At 46.2% G+C, this 26,643-nt stretch overlaps 5 protein-coding genes across 7 annotated transcripts in view; 3 read left to right on the top strand and 2 right to left on the bottom strand.

The window, feature by feature from the left end:
* Positions 1-473, bottom strand: part of LOC126556632 (diacylglycerol kinase eta) — a 42,014-nt gene extending 41,541 nt beyond the window's left edge. Inside the window, exon 1 of the mRNA XM_050212013.1 lies at positions 335-473. Coding sequence (XP_050067970.1) covers positions 335-457 — 123 coding nt within the window. The 5' untranslated portion in view covers positions 458-473. The remainder of the gene's footprint in view (positions 1-334) is intronic.
* The window catches only part of LOC126556762 (putative ATP-dependent RNA helicase DHX57), a 300,736-nt gene extending 274,260 nt beyond the window's left edge, over positions 1-26,476 (top strand). Inside the window, exons 1-3 of one of the 2 annotated variants that reach the window (XM_050212238.1) lie at positions 22,263-22,364; positions 22,424-24,483; positions 24,741-26,476. In XM_050212238.1, the coding sequence (XP_050068195.1) occupies positions 22,297-22,364; positions 22,424-24,483; positions 24,741-26,476 (3,864 nt within the window). In that variant the 5' untranslated portion in view covers positions 22,263-22,296. Of the gene's footprint in view, positions 1-22,262; positions 22,365-22,423; positions 24,484-24,740 lie in introns of those variants that run through there. The other variant, XM_050212240.1, reaches the window with a different exon arrangement.
* Positions 1-26,643, top strand: part of LOC126558913 (pyridoxine/pyridoxamine 5'-phosphate oxidase-like) — an 87,298-nt gene that overhangs the window by 48,333 nt on the left and 12,322 nt on the right. The window lies entirely within an intron of this gene.
* The window catches only part of LOC126557894 (protein Notchless), a 195,019-nt gene that overhangs the window by 163,399 nt on the left and 4,977 nt on the right, over positions 1-26,643 (top strand). The window lies entirely within an intron of this gene.
* Positions 4,944-11,913, bottom strand: LOC126557055 (open rectifier potassium channel protein 1). The gene is made up of 7 exons (XM_050212699.1): positions 11,764-11,913; positions 7,970-8,149; positions 7,765-7,886; positions 7,302-7,657; positions 7,042-7,189; positions 6,179-6,688; positions 4,944-6,107 (listed from the first exon to the last, which is right to left on the bottom strand). The coding sequence occupies exons 1-7, from the start codon at positions 11,903-11,905 to the stop codon at positions 4,944-4,946; spliced, it is 2,622 nt and encodes an 873-aa protein (XP_050068656.1). The 5' UTR covers positions 11,906-11,913.

The raw sequence follows: 26,643 nt of genomic DNA, 5'->3' as shown, positions 1-26,643 counted from the left end.
CGTTATTATGCAACTTAAGTGCTTCGGTGGTAGCGCACACAAAAGCACACCGCTGCGGGCCACCTTTTGGGTGTGCAGCTTAACGAAGCTGCAAACGAGCCATCGTCAGCCACCGGTGCATTCAACGGCACACCGGAAACGAAGGAAATTTAATCAACTCCCCCCCCCCCCCCCTCCGTCCTCTAAACTTCTACAGCCGTTGATATTTTATCGCTCCCTGCATCGTGCCAACAGGCCAACAACAGGCGAACAGCAAACTGACAGCAGAAGAAATTATTCCACTTGTATGCATCAACCTTACCCGCAACCGTCCCACCCAACCCATTTTACCTACCGCTGATTTAACGTCCTTCTTGGTAGACAATTTCCGGTGGAATATTTTGGCCGGTTCAGTTTCATTCTCACTCTCCGACGATTCGTCGCCCGTACGTGGACTTCCCTGAACGGCGGCAGCCATACCGGCAGTTTCCGGTTCCTGGATCCGCTTTCAAACGGGGGAGGAGGAGGTCGGGGAAGGGTGGGTCTGTAGCTGGCTGTGGACTGTGGACTAATTTTGTTTACACAGCCCTCCGCTTGTCGCGCTGTATCGCACGCTGAGCTACAACACTCCTTCTTTTAACCGGTTCTTCCGGTTAACCACTTTAAGCACGACACCGTGCACGACCAGCTACTACGACCAACAGTGATGCACAGCCATTTTACACTAAACCTCAATTTTGCTACAACTCCACGTGAAAGCACACACACACGCACGCACACGGGGAGGGTTTTAGGGACGATCAGGGATACACCGCTGTCCGACGCCAACTGCGATTACCGAATTACTTTATCACTGTCATCGTAGATCCGAGGAAGAACCAGCAGGAGAACGGCGGCAAACATTCACACATACGCACACTGGCCAGCACTAAACCGTCCTCGCCTTCGCTACCGGCTACTCGGCCACTTTTGCATCACAGCAGCAGCACGTCCCGAACATTTGCGCGCTCAATGTTGTGTCCAAAAAGTTCCACCGTACACGTACACGGCGTATTACGCTACTTCTACTCTCTGTCTCTCTGTTTTGACCTAGTTTTGGCTCTCGGCCTCTTCGCATTCTTAGTGCGGCGATGGCTGTTGTCTTCGCGCTATCGTAGCGTAGCGTCTTAGAAACACGCACACCACCGCACACCGTCCATGTTTGCTCGCGCTCTTTTGCTCAGCTCTCTACCTTTCGTTCTCTCTCTCTCTCTCGTTTCGTTGATCTCGTTCTTACACACATTTTCCACACGCTCGCACTGGCAATTTTCCGCCGACTGTAGCAACCGGAGGTTACGATCGAGCTTTGGTTGCTGGTAACGATGGTAGGATTGTGTTTTTTTTTCGGATCCTTCACCAGCAGCATTCAATTTTTCTACTTTGCTAACTAGTACAGCTTTATGTAAAGGAAATTACTTTAATAACACCACATAACACGCACACGAAATGTCCGGAAGACTCCAAACATTTTCAGCCACTGTCAGCTGCATGATGTACTTCCGGTTGTCGCAATTCACACCGTTACGATGCCAATACTTTACAGCACACAACATTAAGAGCAAGATTCACTTGCTAAGGATAAACAGGATGATACATACATCCACACTCCTCTTGTACCGATTTATTCACACATTTTCCACCGTACAAGTAAGCTTCGTACCGTTTTTCTCCACCGACCGCCGTCACGATTGACAAATACGTTGTTCATTTTTCACAGCCACAAAGAACAGCTAAATGGTGCACACAGATAGAAGGGTTTCACTAATTTCGTTGCACTGTTCGATAAGTAGGACAAACCATGTTGATGCTCTAACGCTGCTGTGTGGATGAAATAAATGTAAATACTGTTCGCAAAAATTGTACAAGTAAGCTACCGAGAGTAGAGCAAAAATGGATGTTTAAGCGGTACTACCGACAGGCCAAATTTTTATCTAAGGCGGCGTGGAAAAGGAACACTCTCTAGTGTATTATTTGACGTTTCTAAATCCGACGGAAAATATGCGGCAAGGTGCAGAACGTACCGGGAAACATTCATCCTTTTAAGCGCTTAAATTTTGAGGGGACAAACACACGGAAGCGAAAAATATAGAATTAACAAAGAAAAGTACAAGCTGAAAGTAAAGCGTTTCCCGCAAATGACTAAACTGGAACGGGTCCATTTGGAGAAAAGGACACACTACACACACTGCACTGCGTTGCTATCACCGTGCGACAGCGCCTACACTACTGGCCCAAACTCACTGCTTGCCATCGAGGCCCGTGGCTCGCTTTCGTTGTTGTTCAGCAGCAGCATCAGTCCTGCTAGATCGGTCTCTATTCCTGCCTATGACCATCCTGGAGCACTGGTAGCACACTGGGGTACACGCATACCAACTCAACACCACACACCGTTCAACACCGTTCCGAACAGAAGCAACAGGACCGACCCCGTGTCCTTACCGTGTAGCTCAGGTGTGTGCCCCGAAAACCGTGAGCACACGCTACGTCCAAAGCAACAAAAAAAAAGCACCCTTTCCGACACACTTTCCAACCCCGAACACTCTTACTTCAAACACACACAAATGCACCGGGGCTCACCCTCTTCGATTGGCCTGTCGAAAACAAAACACCAAAAAAAAAAAAAAAAGGAAGACGCACTCGGTATAATGTTGCTGGAATGTTGCTCTAACCTATGATGCCGAGCGGGGTTAGTCGCTTTTGCCCTACTACTGCTATCCGCTACTACGGCCTCTAATTCGTTCCGTGAAGGAAGCTCGAAGGGGGTGTGTATGTGCTGGGTGGAATGGGGCGTTCTGATCGAAGCTGCTTTGTTCTTGCCGTTGACTTGGCGAGAAAGTCAATCGCTCGGTCGGTCGGACGGTGGTTGACAGACAAAATTTTAATCTAGCCTTTTTCCCAACTCGCAGCAACCAACCCACCCGGAGTAATAATGCTCACTCACACCCATACGCAGACACTCTCGTACAGCCCTCTCTCGAATTAACTCATACGCTCCTTGTGCCTGTACTTTTATGCACAAACACCAACAAAAACAGAAAGCTTTCGTATCCCGTTGCAATGCTACGTACAAAGACAACTGCGATCATTTGGCAGTTTTCGTTCTTTTTTAACCTTTCTTGCTCTGTGCAAACCAACCAATTACGCTCTCACGTTGTAAAACGCTTGCAGTACCATGCGTCTCCATTTGGGGGCACATTCGATTGTGCTTTGTTTCTGCGCTCCTTTCTTTCTCAAAGCTACTATTCTGTACACACACACACACATATACAAGCTCTTTCTCTCTCTCTCTTTCTTTTTCTCTCGCACTACTTTCCTTACAGCTTCAGCACGCTCGTGGTGTGAAAGTGTAACAACCAAGAGCGTAAAATCGTACATCCTTCGACGCGCTACGGCCGCTTTGCGCCAGTGGTGGTGCGCGAACTGAATCTCACCTTCCTTCCTTTGCCGTGGTGTACTATTGCACGATGCGCAAAAAAGAGAAGGAAAACCGACAAAGCGTCCAGCATTTCCCACTAACCAACTGATGGCCCGATGGCAATAAACCGGATTGCCGTTGGACCGGAATTGTCGCCGGAATTGCCTGCGTACTGGTGCGAACCAGGACCCTATGTGCGAGTGTGTGTGTGTGTGTCGAGTTTTGCTCACACGGTAACGCTCTAGCTGTACTACAAATTTTACGTTTGTTTGGCGTTCCCTCCCACTCTGACCGGTACACACCTTCCGTCCCGCAGCCTCCCATCCATTCCCTGGACCCAGACTATCCGCTACAAGCCATCGTGCAACTGACAGCTTACGAATAGATGGTTTGTAATGTTTGCTATTTTTCTTCTATGAAATTTAGCCCCAAAATAGTGCAGTGGCAGCACTAGGGGAGTGTAAGGGGACGAATTTTAGTAACTGATACAATGCCGAAGCTCATGTTTACAAATTTGGCAAGAAAAATTTTACAATTCGCTGTGGAATTCGACAAAACGGTCCGTTCGGATCAATATAAAAATAAATTTAGTAGTTGCCGCAATTTACCAGAACATTTCCGGGGAAGAGGAGTTCGATCATGCTACAGTGCTTCGTTTCGTTGGTGTTTTTCCGTACCAATAAACATTGCATTTTACGGATGAAACGGTCATAGTGTAAAACGCTATCCTCAACTACCTTGTCTGCAGGCACGATCAACAAACCGAACCCGACGACAAGTCCCAGCACAGGACGTACGAAAGATACATCATGCTCAATAGGGTTGCTCGAGCAATGTGAACCGAGCGCATGGTTAGATTTTGCGATAAAAATACTCATCCAGCAGCATCGAGGGGGGAAATTGTTCCATGGTGGCAAACAAGGACAAAACCCACTCAACACGTCGTCATCCCGCATTGGACGCTTGCCAATGCATCGAACGAAATCAATTATGATCCACAAATGATGTGTCGGCTTCGCCTATACGTAACAAACCATGTGACGCTTTAGACGTACAACGATGGCCCAATGATGGCAAGCGCTGCTTCATGAATATACACATTTTCTCATCGTATTCCTGGTTTTCTTCGTTCTGTACACTTGTCGTGCTTTTGTATTTATTTCACTACTTTTTTTTTCGTCTATAAACTGTCACTGTGCCATACGGAAAGCATCACATTCTTCGCACTGGTCGCCGAAGCCGGCCACGGTTCCCACTGGTTTTACCTGGTTACTCTACGAACTAACTACAAACTCATAATGACTGGTCTGAATGGCATCGAATGTTTTTTTTTTTTTTCATAAATAGCTTCATATTACTAACCGTTTTGCCCTTTCGGTGCACACGCAGCGGTGCCACTCGGCAGGACAAACGAAACAATACTGATACATTCCACGGTGGCTTCCACACTGGTGCTTTGTTGCTAACCTAACCTAATATCTTGCTTGTGTGCGAAACACGCATCACGCTGCTAGCGCTTCTGATCGAACAAGTTCGACAAGCTGCTGTGACGGTTGCGCCCACTGTTCGCCGCTGGCAATCCGCTTGGTGCAGCCGTTTGGTCCGAATCGGATCGCATCAGATTCGGCCGCCACCGGAACTGACCTCCACCGGAAGCATTGATTCCGGCCGCCGCACTAGACATTGCCGTCGGTACGGACAGGTGTGACGATTGGTTTGTGACTAGCGGACTCGGACGGGATGAGAGCCTTCGCTGCAATGTTGTCGTCGGTAGGTTGTGCAACGATTGGGACGATGAATTCAACTGTTCGGTACCACCGGCCAATGGGCGAGGACAGTGACCGGGCGGATAGGCGAGATTCGACGGACGTACGCTAAACCGTCGGCGGATCGGTTTGGGCGATGGGCTGATGACGCTAAGCGTTGGACTTCCACTGCCTCCCGGCGAACCCGATACCGTGGCCGAGTACGATGGGGGATTTGATGGACGGAACGATGGTCGTCGCATAATCGGTGCAGAGTCCGCACTTCCGGTACGTCCTAGCGGGGGTTTTATCGAACCACGCCGTGACCCGGGCTCGATCGGTGGTGTGAACAGGGTTAGCAGTGACGGTAAATTGCTTTGCCCTACGCATGACGGCTGCTGGACGGTACGCTTGCGCCCAAAGGAATCATTTTGCTCTGCGAAGCTTCCTCGATGATCTCCGGCCGTTACCGTATCCGTGTGCATTCGCTCCAACGCACGCAACAGATCACCTATCGTGGTCGTTTCTAGCAGATGCTCATCCTGTGGTGGCATCGAAAGAATGCTACCCCGACCACGCGAGGTTGCCATCAGATAGGACGATGTTGGAAGATTAAACATGGAACTGCGACCCTTGCTCGTGGCCGATAGGTACGAATCGAGCGGTGGGCCAGATTCAAGGTCCGGGGCGGGCGTCTTGGAACGCTTGCGGAATGGATTGAGTCGGCGCAGCATGCCACGATTTACAGCCGAAGCTTTGCTGTCTGAACTGGTCGGTGGAACATTTATCGTCAGGCTAGAGTCAAAGTTGGTATTGTTGGACAGGGCCGCCCGCAGAAGGTTATCTTTTTGCTTCACTTTCTGCCGTATTGTTAATATCTGCTGTATCTGATTGTTGTCTCCACCGCTCCAAGTCCACTCGTTTGCATCCTGGTGGTAAGAGCGATAAGACAAAAGTATTTAGAAGAACTACAAATAACTATCCACTTTACGTTGCCTACCTGTGATGTAACGTGAGGCGGAAGCCCAATGTCGGACGCAGCACGAGGACGCATTGGCGGTGCCGTCAAATAGGCACTCTTGTCCGATCCGCTCATCGACCAGCCGGACCACGTTCGTTCGCTGGCCAATATTTGCGAGTCCGAAAAACAGTTCACGCCCGCATTCAGCGAAGCTTGCTCGAGGAAGCTCTGATTGTCGTCCGGATTGGCCGTAATATTACCCAGCGCCGTTACAACCCGTGCCAACAGTTCGGCCGGTTGCACCAGCGCCTGTACACCGAACGTTTTCTCACGATTGATACGATTTAGGGCGGTATCGGAGAGACGGCGCACCAGTGATCCACTGCCGAGCGGCTTTGGTTCCGAAAACACTAGCACACTTTCCGAGTTGGCACGCTTGCGTCGAGTGATGCACAATTCTGGCGCACGGTACATCGACAGCTCCGGGCAGGAGCTCGATCGACTTTTCGAGAGACTCAACAACCGGTCCGAAGGTTCCTCGTACACGGGCTGCAAACGAAACGAACCAGAACAGAACACACAATGAGACACTAATGAATTGCAATGCCAAAAGTACACCGAACGATGATGTTAAATAATCGCAACTGGTCGCTCTTACCCCGCATTTGCCATCCACTAGCGAGCGAATGCTTTGGAAGAAAATTGTTTGTTTGAGTGATATGTCTTATTACCGGCAGTATGCTAAATTAAAGCTCGCTAGTCGAGCCGTAAACAAAGAAAGCAAACATTCGCTACGTACGATAACGAGCGGAAAGATGAAAAAAGCGTAACAAAAACAACGACAGACAACAAAAGCAAGACAGCGCGATAGGGCCGACGAACGAAAGGCTCCTTAAACTTACCTTAAACTTAAGCATGTACACCTCATTCAGTATCTTTCGCAGGTAACTAATGTCTTTGGTAACTCCGTTCCACACACGATGCTGCGTTTCCTTCAGGTTGGATGCAACAAGCTTTTCCAGTTCTTGTATTTTTTTGTGCGATATGCCTCTGTAATTATGCCAGGGAAGTAAAACGATTAATTTTATTGCACGTCGCTGCACGTGTGTGTGTGTGTGTGTGTGTGTGTGTGTGTGATGCGTGCCAACCCATTCATACTTACTTGGCAATAAAGCCCAAAATCATAAAAATATAACCGATGCCGGCGAAAAACCAAAATATGATAAATATTTTGTAGACGGTAAAGAGCGACCCGAAATCGTGCTCCTGCGACGGCTGAAACGATGCCGCATAGTCGCCGAACCCGATCGTCGTAAGCGTTACGAACGAATAGTAGACGGACACGTCATACGGCCACTGCTCGAAGTACGTAAATATGCACGCCGGTAAGAAAATGAACACGATCACGCCCGGTATGAGGTACAGAACGATCTGTCCGATGAAGCTGATCCTACGTGGCGCGTACCGAGCGTTGGCGGATAATTTATAAGCTTTGTAACGGCGGTAGAGTCGAACAAACTGCAATGCACGAAATAAGAGTACGCATCATATTAGGAAGGTCAGTCTTTTCTTTTTAGTTGGCTTAATAAATTTTAAATTCTATTGTAACAATTTAAAGCACTTACACCTCTTGCCCAAAACTCGCCAACGTACGCAAAGAAGAATCCGTTCACTGGCAGACCGATTAGTGCGTAAAAGATTAAAAATATTCGTCCAAACGTATTGTGCGGTGAGATATTTCCATAACCTGAAACAGAGGTGGATCAAGATAAAGAGGTGGTAAAGGTTGCAACGACTGTGTGCTTGCAGCACTTCTTCAGCTACGCTTACCCACTGTTGAACAGATAATGAAGGCAAAGTAAAACGAATGGTAAAAGTCCCAAACGTACGGTGGTTCGTATTCGTCTTCGGTGTAATTCGTCACTTTACTGCCACAGTAATCGTCCAACCGTCCAATAAGCTTACGTTGCAATATCTCATCTTCCGGGGACAAATATTTCACGAGCATTTCTGTTTAAGAAACAAAACAAAATCCGGTTAATATTCGTTTTAATAACTATCGATTTTTCTTGCAATCATCACTTTCAGTAAGCAGTAGCAGATAAAACTTACAACTTTTATTTTTATTTCAATTTTTCTACTTTGTTGCGATCGCCGAGTATCGGCGTATCATTAGCACCCTTTTACCTTGCTATGTTTGCTAACAACCTGCTAACGGACGTGCGAGAAAATCTATATGGAGTGTGACATTTTACGCTATTCTTGTGATACTTTCCGTGTAGCGCTACAGTAACCAAGGCGTATTCCGTGAGTGCAATACAATGGGTTTGCTTCACGCTTGCGGATGACGTCACCAGCCATGGTGACCTGTACTCGAAATATGCCATAAATAATGCTAATAAAGCGATATAATGGGACTAAAAAGACGTTTCTGCTGCATTTGCATTTTCCACTTTTACAAACACGTCTCACAACTTTTGGGACAGAATTATCATAAAACTAAAGCATCGTTCCGATGGAATGTGCAACACAGAAAAGAGGTAGAAAATACACAATAAAACGCATTTTTCTTAAAGCTTGAAAGCTCATCGCAAGCGAAAAAATGGACCATTTCCGCTAACTAAAACTTTCTCCCAACTCTGAGGCGGCCGATATTGCCAATCGGAGTACAACTTTCTCGAACTGATGACAACATCAGATGTATGGTTTACTTTAGAAGTAAAAAATCTACACGATCAAATCTTAAATAGAAGCAAATCTCAACCCACCGTATCATTCCGATTGACATAAATTAAATCAATAAACGGTCATCCTTCCGGTGTCGTCGAAGGTTCAACTGTATCACACGAATTGTGAGGACGTAAGTGTTAATTGAACCTCAAAAAATCACAACGATCCCATGCAAATGGACCATGAACACCCAGGATGATTTGAATAGTTGTATCTAATCACATCGGTGCCATCCTGTCGGGATAACCGTGAAGATTCATCGGAATGTGCAAATTGCACGTACCTACAGAGCAGACAATTATCGATTCCAGATTCATCTAGATCTGAGCATGAGATTTACAGCTGATTGAAAGCCGACGTTTTGAAAAATGTCTACTTTTAACCCTCGTTATGCCTGCGCTTGGAAGCGATTTTGTATACTGATCATTAAGATCTCTTAAAACAACTTCATTTGAATGGAATTCTAAGCGATATTTTCCTCCAAACGTTGCACCAACGATTTTAACACCATTTTTTTCCTCCGTCCGTCATATGCCACATTCCGAGCTGATTTATTGATTCAAATTGATCCGCCCCAACGCAACCACGCAGCTTTTTGTAGTGGTCACGCGCCACACTGGTCATTAATTAAATGACTTCGTTATTGCCCTTCCCGGGTATGGCTGCGCTTTACTCTGTAGCGTTTAAGTCTCCGCAACGCCCGTTGCTCACCCGCTTCATTATAGCACCAGGCTGCAGAAATCTAGCAATTGCCACGCGTCCGTACACACTAACAGATAGTCGGCAACAGGCTCAGCATTGTGATATTCAAATTAATGTAATCGTGTACATCTGGTTTTTGCACTCGAGCTTGTGGGAGCTCGATAGTAATCGATGCACTTGACACTGACGTGCATGAGCTACCATGTAGGGTGAAATGCTGTGGTTGATGATTTGTTTAGTTGAAATCACTTCATTTACTGTCAACGCGGATCGTGCTGGAACCGATGTAGCAACGAGATAATGTTGATCCAGTTAGAACATGGATCATCTGGTGACTGATCGTTAGATACATTGTTGTTTTGCTGAGATCTTGGTAGAAAAATGGCTTCATTTACATTTCATCATATTGGTGAGATAAAATAGCTCTTCTTCTTGGCTTAACGATCTTTAAAGGTTACGCGGGTCATCGATTGGCAAACTAGGCTTGCCGATACCACGTAGTCAGCCCTCACTACAGTGGAATGGTCCGGATGGGATTTTAACCCCGATCCTGCCGTTTGAAGACCGGTGCCGATGTCACCAATACCACCGGGCGCCCCCTTTTTATTACTCAGTCATAAAAGCGTCATTAAAAATAGGATATTTGCCACCATCTTTAGTATATCTTCGAAAGCGCCAGTTCAAGGTAGTCATTTAGAATCTGTTTGATTAAAACAATTGTGGTACGAAGGATACTAACATCAAACAAACAGTACATCAACAACAATGCTTTCCTTTTATTCTCATTACCGATCAATTTGTCACCAGTCCACTCCACATAGCTCCGGACGTCCAACAACAAACAAACATTTCAGCAAACAAACCTAAACACGATTCTGTCATTATTTTAATAGTTCCCAACGCATAGGAAGCACACGTCAAGTGTCCGATCGTGAAGACACACAAGTAGAGCACATAGCGTTTCAAGTGTGTCCTCAGCCGCATCGACACTCATCGACATCGGTCACACAACACGTGCATGCAAAGCTGACCTCTCGTACACAACCAGCCGGCTGATAACGCCACGCTGCAATGGCTGTAAGGAAAACAATAACAGCAAAACAGCCGTACCCGTGGACTGGACCGGACCGGAGGCAAAAACCCGATAATTTGTACCAGCAGCATGCACCGCCGACCGAGCCCATCTCGTCATCACCAAAGCGTGGCGCGCCAAGTGTGAAAAGATACGTGAAACTCGTTGGCTTCAAGTACCGGAGCAGCTACATTAGGCGCACAGGAGATCGATTTCATCGCACTGCGCGGTTCAGGCAGATGAGAAGGTTAACGGCTCATTAGAATTTAAATTGTACTCGAATAAACCGAACCCGATCGGTATCGGTGCTGATCGGTGCTCGTGTCGCGCTCGAACCGACAATTTGATGATTTATGAGAAACAGGAAATTGACCACCGTCAGTCATTCGGTCGAAGCGAGATGAATGGGTTTAGCGACGGCTGTCCGTACGCAATTGTATTTGCATGATCGTCCAAGTCCGTACAATCACTCGTGAACGTGCTTTGCCATAGAAGACTAGCATCAGGGCAAGTCAAACATGAAGGATTGCAACGGGCAATTGTTCGACGGCAAGTTTCACGTGCAGTCATATCAAAGCAACTGATCGTGAGTCCTTTCTTTGCGGCACTATTCTTTGACGAGCTAAGTTAAACATTCTCACGAGTTTGGTGGCGTGCTGGTGATCGATTGGATTGATACTGAATGTTCACAGAAAGGCATGCTGGCAATGAAAATCACAAAACGGCTTTAAAATCTCATCACTATCCTTGAAAATGCATCACAGTAATTATGAATGAATTTACAAATGATCGTTTCGTCTCTTCTGGATGCCTCATGTCAGTGTTTTTTTATTGGTATATTCTATTACAAAAATAATTTGTTCTTTTTCAACCAGTCTTTTTTACCTTCCCTTGTTTACATATTTTTAAAGAGATAGTGGGAAATAACTTAAATGCTCAAAATAGCTGCAAAAGCTTTTAACGCACTGATCCTAATCTCTGGAAAAAAGATATCCTCATCCGACACCTTCTAGAATCTGTTATACGAAAGTGTTATACATGTTTTTAAAACTAATCTCTTCCATCAACAATTACATGAATTACTTTCCTATCTCACTCACTACCCTTAACCCATACGTACCATTAATTTCGATCCTCTCGGCCAGCTCTTCAACCCGTCGCTCCTTTTCCAGATCGTTTTCAACGTGGTAAAACACGCTGGCGCCCATAAACAGGTACGCAGCATAAAACAGGAGCAAAGCGAACCACTCTTTGGGCGTCATGACTGATCATTGGACCGTCTATAACTTTGCCGAAACGCTGCTCGATTAGATAAACGGGTTCCCCTACACTACACCCATGCACACGGTCGAACCGTGCAGCTTTCTTACAGACTATGTCAATTAAGATGCACTTAAAATGTAGTTTGTTGCACGTACTTTCTCACTTGCCAATTGTCGCAATTGTTTTAAAATTACACTTTACGGTTCCTCGACACTGTACACCACTATCACAACACCCTTTTATCACAAGATCTTTGCAAAGAATTGCAACACACACACACACACACACATACGCAAGTTTCACCTTACGGCACAAAGTTCGGCTCGGATAGGATATCATACACGGATAGCATACGCTACACCACATCACTCCACCTGCTCCGGCGATGGAATAAACTTTGCGGAGGTCCACCGTGCGGGATCAACCTCCGCTTGGGACTAGAATTCCATCCTCCTTCTTCCGCTGCCTTCACGCACTCATTCACATTCGCGTACTGGTTTTCTTTCAGCTTCGCTCGTTTCAGTTACTGCCGTTCGGTATGATCGGTTCAAGTCGTGGCAAAGCTACTCACCTTACGCCTAGCAGCGAGATTCACTGAGATCTACCTTTATCTCCTGCGCTACGGTACACATCCTCCATCGGCGATCGGGATCACAGGCAATACGGTACGCTGCAAACCTGTGTGTGACGGCAGGTACGCATCAGTTGTAACAGCGGTGCATACAATAAACCTTTCTACCCATCGGTCTCCGTCAAACCCGATATCTCTGCCTGATTGCACGCGAACGCACCTGTACAATCAGATAGCTCCTGCACTTCCTTGGCACACTGCTGCACACGTCACGATCGTTACACACACACACATACACACGCTCTGTAACTTTTTCTATTTTTGAGCTAAAGCATACAGTTGATGATATTTTTTTACGAATTATCACTTTGCAAAGTATTACTGATTCGCGGTGCGTGCTGAATTGATGATCAAGCGCACGATCGTGCGTTAGATTGGAAAGATGAGAACTTTTTCACCGGGCGAAACACTGTACACACTAAACAATTGAGCCGAGGTAGTTTAGCTGATCGATGATGATGGTCCGTCGTTTGCAGGTGATTTAGTTTTGGAGGCGGAAATTGCTGTCATACGCGGGAGGCCAGGCTGCGATAGTGACTAGCCCTTTCCGGTAGATCCAATCGTAACAGCAGCAGCAACAGTATACGCACGTAAAACGGAACGGGTACGGAGTTGATCAAATTTTCAGTGCATGCCATAGTACATCGTCCATGTGCTCCACACTTTTCAGCTCTAGATGCCTTTACATATTCCGGCACGGGGCGAGGTTGGGCAGATCTGTCTGGAAAAGATCGAGAGGATGATCAAGCGCGTTACATCAACGGTCATGCTAACCGTTGCTTTAATTTGTGTAATTGTATGTAAATGTTGAAATAACCGTTTCCTCACAGTGTGCAAAAATCGTTATTTTGATCTTCGTATGCTAAAATATCAAAACACTACTTCATTCACCATTTTCAAGCAATATTCAAATATTTGACATGCTTTTGCCTTATTTTCTTTCGATTAAAATCTGACCAGTATTCATGAGCAATCGTTCATCTATGCAAATTTTCTACCCCTCCATTCCCCCAACCTTCGGTTTCACGCACGCAAGATAAGCTTTGCGGATTTCTAAGAGATGATAGAATTTTGTTTTGAGCCCCAACCCAACACAGGCACCACACTGTCCTACTGGTGTGATCGCATTATTCAAAATCACGTTGACCCGTGCCACGTACGTGAACAAAAGCGCTATATTAAACGCCTACAAAACTCTCGTAAAACAAATCTTTGTTCGGCTGAACACACACAGCCGCCGGTGAAGAGTTTCGGCAAAGGAAGAGTACCACTGTCCTACAAGGCTCTGCGGCCTCGCCCGTCCATTTTAGGGCGGAACTACAAAGAATATGGGCGAATGAATATGAAATTCGCCGCACACTACACCTTGATCAATTGGTAGCTGATCAGGTCCGCCCGCGGGCTGATCAAATGCTAATAATTTATGTTCGATTTCGATATGCAAAGTAGAAATTCGATCCTTTCACTCGCGCTGTCCGGTCGGGATGCGCTTTTGGGACGACTTCATGAATGGGAATCGTTTTGAACAAGAGAATTTTTGTTGTTTAATGTAGTTTCTATTATTCTGCTCCATGCCCCATGCTGCTGAATATGCAACCCATAAATGTGAGAGACGAACATAGGCACAAGATCTTACACGATCCTACCAGATCTCGGATCCTAGCTACCGAGCACGTGCGCGAACAGTTTGTATCCACATTTGTGTTTTGCTTGCGGCTTTGCGGCACGGTTGGCATCTTTTCTCAAAGCTCTGTTCTAGAGAACAGCTCACGACCACAGCAGACAAGGCATCGTAAAATTATTGCACGAGAAAAAAAAAGTACACAAAAATTGAATCGGTCGAAGGCCTTTGCAGCTTCCACCGAGATTCTGTTATTCTTCCTCCCTGTACAACCCACTTGTGGATGCATCATTAGTTTCGTCCGGCAAACCGAGAGAGTACCATACAACCCATTAACGAGTTTTATGGCCAGTACTGTGGCTCGGATCATTTTAATTGGGCTACAATTTGTGAAGACGCGATGTATCATTTACTATTCTTTCTCGATCTCTCTTCCACCGTCTCTCTTACTCCTTTTTTCTAAACCGAAAAATTCTTTGGCGAACAGAAACCAAATTCCCATACTGACAAATACGCCAACAGCGCAGAACCACCGGAAGTCACTCACACAAAGTAAAAAAAAAAAAGAACCCAGCGACCATAAATTACTTCGTAAAGCACATCTAATTGCTATTATTTTAAAATCCGAGCTGCGATCAAGCTGCTTCTTTTCTGTGTTACTGGCTGCGGACCGAAGCTTCATGGAAAAGTGAAGACATCCCCAAAAAAAAAAGCGCAAAACAACCACGTGTTTTGTGGCCGATTTCGCGAAGAACGCATGGCACTAGTCGGCTGACATTTGGTAAACTATAATTTTGGGTGCGCGTGTGTGTGTGTGTGTGTGTGTTCTACTATTATTCATCCAAAACGCGGATGGACCAGCTAACCGAATGCAACGGGTCGATTAATTTATTGCTTAATAACCGAGTTGTGAATACGTATAGCGCTAGTTCCGCTCTAGCGAAAGGGCACGTTCCAGCACGAACCAACAGGATCTTGCAACAGATGTTCGAAAAGGGATAGGAAGTGATGTACAATGCTCACAAATCCCTCGCATTGACGCACGACAACGTGAGAGCGATGGCTGCGAAAGCGTCGTCCTGCATTTCGTACGGTACTCAGGAAGTTCTGCAGCCTAAGCCGACGATAAGCTGTAGTTTTATTATCACGATTGCCACCCTTCCATCGGCCGGTGATTGATTGACGCTCCACTCTCTCCACAGGAATTCAAACAAGTGAAGTAGCGTTATCAGTAAGACCGATCAGAAGCGCCACAATCGACGGTAAAGGCAAGATATCGCCATCAATTCAACTATTGCATCTGCTTGCAGAAATCCCTCCGGTCAGCTGTCGGTTGGTTTATTATCCTTATCGGCCCTAATAACGTATTGCCCTTGCAATGGACAACGGTTATTGTACGATTGATTGGTTTGATTTTATTGTACCCGAGCTAATCTTATTGAATTTTCAAAGATTGTGTCAACAGATCAAAGATCTTGACGATCGTTATCGCTCAGTGAAATAGTTCTATGCGCGATTAGTGCACCAGCTTTATGATGTTTCATCATTAATTGACCATCTCCAAACACTTATTAGTTGCAGCATATTGGGGCCCTAGTTTAAACCCACCCCTATACACACACACACACACACACATCGACACCGAACGTATCATAAACGCCAAGCGATCACTCATCCGTGAACTTTAGTTTCGAGGTGCCTCAGTACGTACGCGAAACCATTAACGCTAGTCGTCGTCGCTGACCATCAAAAAGGCTTTGTGCCGGTGCCCAAAACTAACCGTGAACTGACATTCGGCACAAGGCTCGCGGCGCGCACTACACAGCAGCAAATGCACGATAGTTGACTGGCAGTGTTACCTTGCCTGAGTTACACCAGATTATCGTCCAAAGTTTGCGTTCCGGTTCGGGATCGACGGCCGTTCGGCCGCCGCTGCTGACATGGCGACATTGAGAACAAACCAACGAAATACGAAAAAGCAGGCTTTCTTTCCGATTCTACCACTGCTGCGGATCGGTGTCTGATTTCGAGCCTGCAATGTGGGCCAAGGTCGCGATTCAGATGATTCGTCAGACAAAGCAAAGAAGAAAACGAGCATTAATTGCAGAGCCTACAACAATCTCCGAATAGTTCCGACCGGCGCGTTGTTGTGCCATACCAGCACCAGGTCCGGGAACGAGGAAAACGACCGCTTCTTGAGCGTGCTACTTCCTAGCCTGACTGATGGCATTGAACGTGAACTTTCATAACCTACCACACGGCACGGAATCGTCTAGCAGTTGCTTCTCTTCATCTTCGCTGCATCCCGCGAATCCATGCTGGTTGTGCTGCTGCTGGAGTGGTCCACCACCTCACCTCAACAACCTAAGCTTCACCATGGCACAAACGCCTACGGCATGGCGTGTGTGTGCGCGCACGCAAGAACCAGCAACGAAATAACAACCAGCCAACAACGGACAGCAAAAACTCGCACAACTGCGGTGCAAAAAATAAGGCATCAAAACAAAACTTGAACTTGCTCGCCAGCTGTGTGTACGAAGATTATGCCACGGCAAGTGCATCCGATCGCATTGCTACACCCGTCAGCCTACCTTCCCCCCTTCGCGGTGTCCATCGACGGCCAGCGAACGCTTTGCTATTGTGTGAACGGCTTACAACGATGGCGAGCTGTGATGCGCACGGCTAAGATCGGCAAACTGATGCAAAGCGATATCGCCGGGACGCAAGGTGATTGTGATGCGTACTGATCACGATCGCTTCCCGTAACGATCGAAACACACCCGAAACACTTCCGACCAGCCGCCCACCGCGTTGGTGCTAATGCCTGTGTGACCCACGACGAATTATAAGTCCCGAGACAGGGCGCATCTTTAACGAGCCCCCGTTTAACAGCGATGCCAAGAAATGATGCCCGCATCATCCGCACCACTGCGTGATGCTCGTTAGTAAAATGCTTCGCGCAAATGGCGCCCGGTCGTGTGATGCTGCTACCCGAGCACAAACAGATCTGAACAGCTGCTAACTATGCTAATCGAAACTAGACCATACGCGCGATAGAAGGCGAAGGCGTAAATTTGCAGCGATATTGATTAGCTCTCGTGGCACCTATTTACACATGCGGTTGTTGCTGTGCTTTGGTTCGTTTAGCCAAATGTGTTTGCCGAAGCGTTTTAGCCGATGTGTCAAACAAACGGTCCCCTGTGAATGATAGTCCATTTATTTATCTTTGGAATTTTCACCCCACCGAGCTGAAAGCTTGTAACTATGTAAATGGGTTCGAAATCGCTAGTGCAAATGACCCGCAAAACAAGGCTCAATTGTATGTCACTAGTAAGCTGGGAAGGAGGGTAAAAAAGCAGCTGATTAGGGGCAGACCTGCCAAACGTCACGAGTGTCAATATAGAGCGGTTCAGCGTGAGTGATAACCACCACTTGCTGCCAGCACGGTTTGCAATTTCACGAAACAATAATCGATAATGGCTGCAATACTTAACCATCTAATTAAGAAAACAATTGAAACATTCTAACCTTATCTTGTAACTGGTAAAACTATTTGTCCTTGATAATCGAGGCTCTAAACAACGTGCTGGATGGTGCGTACGTGCAACACCCGTATCTTCACCGAACTATCACCGGCTTCAGTATTGACACCGAAATAAGGATCAACCATCGGCACGAGGGGGGTCACGGCCCACTATCATCCCCTTGACTATGACATATTACCCCCCAGCCGTTGACAGGCTATTCGCCACTAATCAGCTCATTGACGCAATCACAACCGATCACGTTGATCACGTGAACACGAGAGAGGCTGCTGTTCATAAATGGTACGATCTTTCACCGTGCGGAACGGGTTTTAACGATGTTTTTGGAAGCATTTTTTGGGGAAGTCCCAAAATGCGCCAAGAGAAGCTGCCGTCATCGACGACGCACTCGAACTAAATTTTAAAACCAAACCGTGCCTCTTTCTTGACCGTATTGTTTGAACGACTGTTTTAACACTGCCCAACCGGAACAACAGGCCACAACATGCCCACTTACGATCAATTAGCCAAAACAAAAACCATCTTTTTGTCGCACAAATTCGAAAGGACAAATTGCGATCTTCAACGCTCACAGATGAATTTGCTTTTTGGCATATTTTCTTCACACTTTGAGAGCGAAAATTGTACAATTTGGCTTATTTGTCGCTGGTCAGCAGAAACCGAACATTCCAACGCCTCCGTACACACGCACACTCGTTTGTAAGTTCGTTCGTTCGTAAGTGATAAGCTACACGCGCGCTCGCGCCCGCGCTCCTGCTTTCCTATCAGTGGCAAGGGTTTTTTTTTTTTTTGTCACTGGGTGCACACTATCGTTGTCGCTACTCCATTAAGAATATGCACAATTTTTGCTTCCCAACACCAAAACTGCGGAGCGACACGATTCTTCACACTGTTTCGCTGTGAGGTTTTCATACCCTGACGATCGTCACCTACTGACATCAGTATATTCCCGCTAGTAGTGCATCGTTACACCGCTTTGTGTGAGGTGCGTGCTGCTGCGAGAGCGTAAATGCGGACTGTGCAACGTACCGAGCGAACCGCACCGACCGATGGACAGCGACTGCCGCACGGAATCCGATCACTGTTCGAGCTGAACGATCGGAGCAGCCGGTCGAAATCGTCAATGAGTGCGGTCTAGCGCGACGAGACTTCTACGCGCGAAAAGCAATGACCAGACGACCGCCGGTGCGAAGGTGTAAACCACTTCGGGGAGCAATCCGATAAGTGTCCATGTGTGTGTGTGTGTGTGTGTGTGTGTGTGTGTGTGTGTGTTTGTCTGTGTCCGCAGGAACTGTCGCGAAAATGTGGTGCAGTAGGAATGATTGGTCAGCAGAAGTACTATCGACTGTGCAAGTTGCTGATGATCGTGGATTTTGTTTTCTTACATGTTTCGCCTACAACTGCAATCCACCCCGGCACCTACACAACCGATACCGAACCTTTCTAATTCCACTAACGAGCTAACGCAGCTGTCCTTTTGATAGACTGCATTTGCCAAACGCTGTCAAAGCTTTAGTGTCGTGCACGATCATACACGCTGTGTTGCCTATCGGTCTTATCAATCAGCTCGCACAGCATGCACATTATGCTGCACGACAGATGCATCGGTGTCTGTAGCACACACAGAAACACACGACCGATTACCAGCTCAACGATCCCGTCCGATAATGCGACGACCCTTCGAAGCCAATTGGGCTTATCGGGCACTGCAGTCAAGCTCACATGTGTCACCGCGCAGCATCGATACGCTAAGCTGTTTAGCTTGCCGTTGAGCAATTGACGCACAAAGGGTCCTCCACTCGCCTAACGTACCCTTCCTGCTTCTTTTTGGCCTATCTTTTGCTGTAAATGTTACGACAATTTACTGATGGATTACGCATGATCGGTACATACAATCTTACCGAAGCCGATCACAAAGGATGCGCAACCCGCTGTGAACAACCGATAGTAATTGCACGGATGACACTGAGACACTGGACCGTACACTGAAAGCGTTAGAATGACGGGGTGTTACACGATTTTGTCTGGCTGCTGACAAAGGATACTACAATGTACAACCGTTTCCCAGATGGTTCCCCATTACGTTACAGCGCGGTTGAGGTTCGATGCAAAATGCACAACGACACACGAACACAAACAGAAATATTAAACGCCGGTTAACACGTGAGCACAGCCAGTCAATGCTTTCGATTATTCAAACAAAGAAACAATTACAACGGTTCGGTACATCGCTCGCTTTTCCTGTATGACGGCGGGCAGGCAACAGGTTACGATAAGAACTTCCTTACGGTGTCATCAACGTGAGAGTGGTGCCATACTTGAATGAATCTCTTGACTTCATACTTTTCTATCTAAAACTTGGAGTGAATTATTGACTATTGATGTGTCGAGCAGATGTTCAGCGAAAAAAAAAAAGAAATCCGCTCAGCCAATGTTAGTTTTAAGTATCTTTAAATATAACTGCTTACAATGCAACTGGTCTGTAAACGCTCCAACGTGCTCCACATTTTTTTGTAGTGATTGGTGAATTAAACCGATTTCTCGTGATATCATCGAATGGTGCTATACACAAAAAAAAACGATACACAAAAACCCTCTATTCCTAGCCCAAATTGCTTAACAGCTACTACTCCCGTTGGACACCCTTCCCTCGACACTGACATTGCATTCTATTGTGGTTGTGGCTTCAATAACCACTGCTCACAAATATGATAGATCCCAGATCTCCGGCCTATATACCGTTTCCGATCAGTGAACCACCAAACCGCACGCAATTGAATGTCAATGGTTCGGCAGACATTCAAGTTTAGTAGTCTGCGGAACACAATGGACAACAGAATAGTTTTTGATTCACATTCAATATTTTGCATGACCTTGGCAAACCTTCAATGTCTAGCTTAGTTTGTAGGTGCTGTCGGTTTGCTCCTCCTTTTTTTATTGTTTTTTGTTTTTTGTAATCTAAACGTTGGTATGTCAAGTTTTCCTTTAATGTGGAAATTGAACTAGCGTAGGATGGCTGGAAAGTAGTTGGTAAGTATCTTCGGGTGAAACAAAATTCTCGCCTTTAACTCATGACATGTTATGAGTTCTACACCTCACCGCGCAACGTTTGGCGTATAATTACTTTTATTTGTATTTTTTGTACACTATTTAAGAACAGTTAAACAAGAGTAAATGTACTAACATGATCCAAGATGATTCGCAACGTGTTCCCGAATGGATTGGAACTCTTGTGCTAAAGCTCTTGGCCAACTAAAAACTAAAGCTAAAGCCAACTACGTGGTATCTGCAAGTCTATAGTAATGCCAGCGTGACCTAGAATCATCAGAAGCCAAGAAGAAGAAGAAGAAGTAGAAGGACTGAAAAGTATTTGTTTATTAGTATATTTTTTTTTATTCATAAGGGACGGCCAGGCCGTATTGCTGTTTATTAGTATATAAGAGATGCAAAAAAATATCACCTTCAAGAACATTTCATTACTTTTACACCTCACCGCGCAACGTTAGGTATATAATTACTTTCGTTTGCATTTGGCTGTATACTACTGGGTGGCATCATAGAAGTGATACACTTGTTAGATTGCCAATTTACATTTTTTCTTTTGTTAAATTTACTATTTATTAACCAGGAGTACTATTTAACACCCGTTCTCTAAGGCCACTTGAAACCATACGCTAAACAGCTTTTTGCTTCCAACAGGATATAGCTCCAACCCATAAGGCTTCGATCGTTCAGGAGTAGTGGTGTTTGCTTCGTCTCCAGAAGGGAACCCGTAGGATCCGATCAGCATATGGGTCTACATGCTTGGAAAGTTATCAAGTTATCAAGTGCAAAAGCTAAAAGATTTGAAATAAATTAAATGAAATTAAATTTAATTTAATCGATTCTGAAAATTCATCTTACTTGGTTTCAATTTTATTACATAAAAAACCAGCCAGTGTACCAATTCTACATTGCCATCCTGTTTTTAAAATAATTTAAACCAGATGAATTTCACCAACATGATCCAAGGTGATTCGCAACATTTTCTCGAATGGATGCCATCTCATATCGAAAAACTCTAAATTAAAGTTCATTAACAACCGTTGATGAAGGCCAGCCAGTCTGATTTTTTAATTTCATATTTAGAGTGAAAGAAGAAAGAAGGAAAGCAAAAACTCAATTATGAATCATTATGTAGATTTGAATTTCCCGCGAAATAGCAAACTGTCGATCGTTGTTGCACACAAGTCGCCCTTCTAGATATGCAATATTGTGCGCAAGTTTTTGGTGTAGCAAAATGCTGCAGCTAAATTTGAAATAAGGGTGGTTAACGGACAAAACCAGTTCCAAAGCATTGCTTATCGTGAATAAAGTAAAAACTTTATCTTTTAGGAGTGTATTTTGGCAATTCAATCTGTAATATTCCCTAAAAAAGCCTTGCACGACCCTTCAACTGCTCTTTTCTCGAGATGCCTGCGTCCATTCAAATTTTCCCCGAACAATGGACAAACTGTCGGTCATAATTTCGTCGCTGTCACAACATCCACCCCGCACACGTTATCTGTCACCTTATGGTGTGGTGATACGTAAACATTGTGGTGCTAACAAAAAATGGACGAAGAAAGCCAGCAGCTGATTGTGGACTGTTTCTTAAGAACAATTGTTGATCCAAGATCCACGTAAGCAACAATTAGCCGCTAGTAGCGCAAGTACATTTAACCCAGCACGTTCCTTACAGCAATGCACCCATCGATCCACCACCCACCAAGCAGCCAGTCAAGGTGGAGCTGCAAGTGTTACGGCTTAAGGATGAATCACAAACCCTCATCATGGAAACGCTCCGGGCCATCCATGGGGAGTCCTTCCAGTTGGGCGACATTTCCAAGTACGAGGATAAGGGAGGCCGCATGAAGAAAGGATTTTGGCAGGATCGGGGCAATCTGGTCATACAGGGTGGTGTTGATTTCTCCAATATCCCACGCACGGGTAATAGCAATGAGGACAAGTTTCGGATGTATGCCGTAATGAAGCTACACAGCTACGCTTTCCACCGGTCTCACTGTGAGGAAGCGCTCGATCACCATAATGGGGATGTAGATAGTGCGTTAGCGTTGTTATTTTCCAAATATTTTCCTCCACCAAATGATCTTCAACCACCGGCGGAGGATCACAATGAAGATGAGCTAAACGCACTACGTGCAGATGAACGCGAAGTGCTGGAATCGATTTACGACAAGCTATTCGTAGAAAAGGAGCACAATCGTGTGTGGCAGCTAAAGTTTAAGATCGATCATCTGCTAACGCACAGCCCGTCGGAGATGAAGAAACAGGCGGAACGGGAAGCACAGCAGGCAGAGGAAGAAAAGCGCCGAACGTTGGAAGCGTTGGCAAAGAAGAAAAAAGCGAAGCGTGAAAAATGTTGGAACTTTGCGAAGGGCAAATGTCGGTACGGCAATCGGTGCCACTATTCGCACGAACTCGAAGAGTTGGACAGCGAAGAAAAGAAGAACAATAAAAAGGTGGATAAAACGCCGGAAGAGGATCCTAATTGGTTCTTTCTGGAGATCCGGTTTCCACCCGGGAATCGATATCCGTTCGAGCGGCCAATACTGTTGCTAAAAACTACCTGTTCCGATATTCCGGAACAGCTGTGCCTTAGAGTGAACCGACGGTTGGTGCAGGAGTGTATCGAGCTGACCAACGATGGTATGCCGTGCATCTATACGGTGGCGGATCTGCTGCAGAATGATGAGGAAATAGGACGCTTTATCGAACAGGATCGGTACCAATTTCCCGATGGTAGAAGATCACTGTTTTACGTTCCGGAACGAGACGCGATCGATGGTGGGACAGGGGACAGTTTACCTACGCACCATCAGCGTGGTGTAACCGGTCGTCATACCGGGTCGAAAGTGAACCCGGAACAGGTGATGAAAGAGGACCGCAACATAGTGCGAAAGTTTATGGACAAACAAACAAACGAAGCGTACAAAGAGATGCTAAAAAACCGACGAAAGCTTCCGGCATGGACAAAGATGGCGGAAATTATAAGTCTAATGGAATCGCACCAGATTCTCGTAATCAGTGGAGAAACCGGATGCGGCAAGTCAACACAAGTACCTCAATTTCTGCTCGACGATTGGTTACTACAATCGTCCAAGGTGCAGTCAAAGGATCCGCTTCGGCATGTGGAAATTATCTGCACCCAGCCACGCCGTCTGTCCGCAATCGGTGTAGCGGAACGTGTTGCAGAAGAGCGAAACGAAAAGATAGGCAACACGGTCGGTTATCAGATACGGTTGGAGAACAAAATTTCGTCCTCCACACGGCTTACGTTCTGTACTACCGGTATCCTGCTGCGGCGGTTACAGTCCGACCCGATGCTTGCCAGCGTGACGCACATTATCGTCGATGAGGTGCACGAGCGTAGTGAAGAGTCCGACTTTTTGCTGCTAATACTGAAAGAGCTGCTGGGCAAACGTACGGACCTGAAAGTAATTCTGATGTCGGCGACACTGAACTCGAACCTGTTTTCGAGCTATTTTGGTGATATACCTGTGCTGGATATACCGGGACGCACGTTTCCGGTGGAACAGTTGTTCCTGGAGGATATACTAGATAGGAGTGGATTTGTGCTGGAACCGGACTCGCAGTTTTGTCGCAAGTTGCGCAAGGGCGAGCAAGAGCAATTGCTGCAGGAACTGGAGTATTCGGATGTGAAGGCAGCAAATGCGGCTCCGGCAAAAACGATTCGTGACGAGAATTTGAAAATGGCCGACATGTTTGCACGATACGCAGGTAAGTAGTAGTGATGAGAGTACCAACTCTTTTCAAGGAACAAATTCACTCTTACTTACTCTGAGGACTTTTCACGCCTTGGGAGTGAGTTTGATAAATAACGATTCCCAAAACAGTTTAAAACCCGTTGCAATTCGTATCCCTCTTTGTGAGGAGTTTATTTAAATCATTTATTAGAAAGATTTAAATCATTCCACACTCTTTCTCAGTACGCACAACACTAAATCTAATGTTTCTGACCATTTTCACATGCACAGACTATTCGAAGCAAACGTGTAAAGCACTATATTTGATGGATCCGCTACGCATCAATCCCGAGCTGATCGAGCACGTGCTCACCTACATCGTGGACGATACTTCACACCATTGGCCGAAAGAAGGTTCGATACTAATCTTCCTGCCCGGTCTGGCGGAAATACAAACCGTACATGAATCACTCGCCGAAAGCAAACTGTTTGGTGCCCGGGGCGATCGGTTCGTACTGATTCCACTCCACTCGATGCTTACGAACGAAGAGCAAGCACTCGTTTTCCGTAAACCACCGAAAGGGAAAAGGAAAATAGTGCTCAGCACAAACATTGCCGAAACGTCCGTTACGATCGACGATTGTGTGTTTGTCATTGACTGTGGCCAAATGAAGGAGAAGCGCTTCGACTCCAACCGTAACATGGAATCGCTCGAGATGGTGTGGGTATCGCGAGCCAATGCGTTGCAGCGTAAAGGCCGAGCCGGACGTGTAATGCCCGGCGTTTGCATACACCTATATACACGGCCCCGATTTTCGCATCACATCCTTGGTCAACCCGTTCCGGAAATTCATCGTATACCGCTCGAACCGTTACTTTTACGTGTGAAAACTCTTTCCACGTTTGAGGAACGTTCGGTGAACGATGTGCTCGGTGCCCTCATCGAACCACCGAGCATGGAAAACATTCAGGCAGCGAAAAAGCGTCTCGTCGATGTTGGTGCACTCGATTTGGAGGAACAATTGACACCGCTCGGGCACCATTTGTCGGCACTTCCGGTGGATGTGCGGATAGGGAAGTTGATGCTGTTCGGCGCCATATTCCAGTGTCTCGATAGTGTCTTGACGATGGCGGCAATCCTTAGCTACAAAAGCCCGTTTGTATCACCTTTTGGCAAGCGTGACGAGGCGGACAATCGAAAGCGACAGTTTGCGATCGGCAACAGTGATCATCTGACAATGCTGAATGCGTACCGCCGTTGGATGGAAGCGGCGCAAAAAAGTCGTTACGCTGGACAGTGCTTTGCGGAGCAAAACTATCTTTCCGGTAAAACGTTGGCCACGATCGGAGAAATGAAGTACCAATTTTTGGAACTGCTCGTTTCGATCGGTTTCGTACCGATCGATTTGTCCGGACGCAGCCGTGCGAAACGGCAGCAGTTGGACGATCTACAGCAGGTAACAGGACCGGAGATTAATATGAACGGTTCGAACAACCGACTGCTGGCAGCCATCTTGTGTGCTGCCCTCTATCCGAATGTGGTGAAAATTCTCACACCTGAAAAAAGCTTCGTTACCGGTGCGGTAGGAGCTGTGCCGCGTTTACCACAAGCATCCGATTTGCGATTCAAAACTCAGGAGGACGGTTACGTCGCGCTTCACCCATCGTCGGTGAACGCTAGCGTAGGACACTTTGGTTCACCGTTTCTAGTGTACCAGGAAAAAATGAAAACGTCCAGGATTTTCATCCGCGAAACGACCATGGTACCGCTACTGCCGATGGTACTGTTTTCGGGCAGCGATCTCCAGATCGAACTACATGGTGGCGATTTCGTGATACTGCTGGAAGGTGGCTGGTTGATGCTGCAGGCCGCCACACATCAGGTTGCGGAAATGATGAAGTTCCTGCGGTTGGAGTTGGCCAAAATGTTGGAGCTGAAAATTAGCGATCCGCTGCTGAATTTGATGAACCACGAGCATGGCAAGCGGATCATCGATACAATTGTGCACCTCATTAGCAAGGAGTAAAGAGGTGCAAGGAGTGCCCTCGGCCTTTAACTTCCTTGTTTTTTGTTTATAATCCCAGGTAATCTTTGTAAAATCAGATTCCTTTCCAATTTAACGTCGTTTCTATGTTTTAATATACCCAATTCATATTTATGCAACTTGTGTATACTATTTGGAAATTTGTTCTT

The sequence above is a fragment of the Anopheles maculipalpis genome, chromosome 2RL (genome assembly GCF_943734695.1).
Source record: "Anopheles maculipalpis chromosome 2RL, idAnoMacuDA_375_x, whole genome shotgun sequence".
NCBI classification, from domain to species: domain Eukaryota; kingdom Metazoa; phylum Arthropoda; class Insecta; order Diptera; family Culicidae; genus Anopheles; species Anopheles maculipalpis.
The sequence above is the reverse complement of the archived record's forward strand: the minus strand, read 5'-3'. Positions and strand labels throughout refer to the sequence as shown.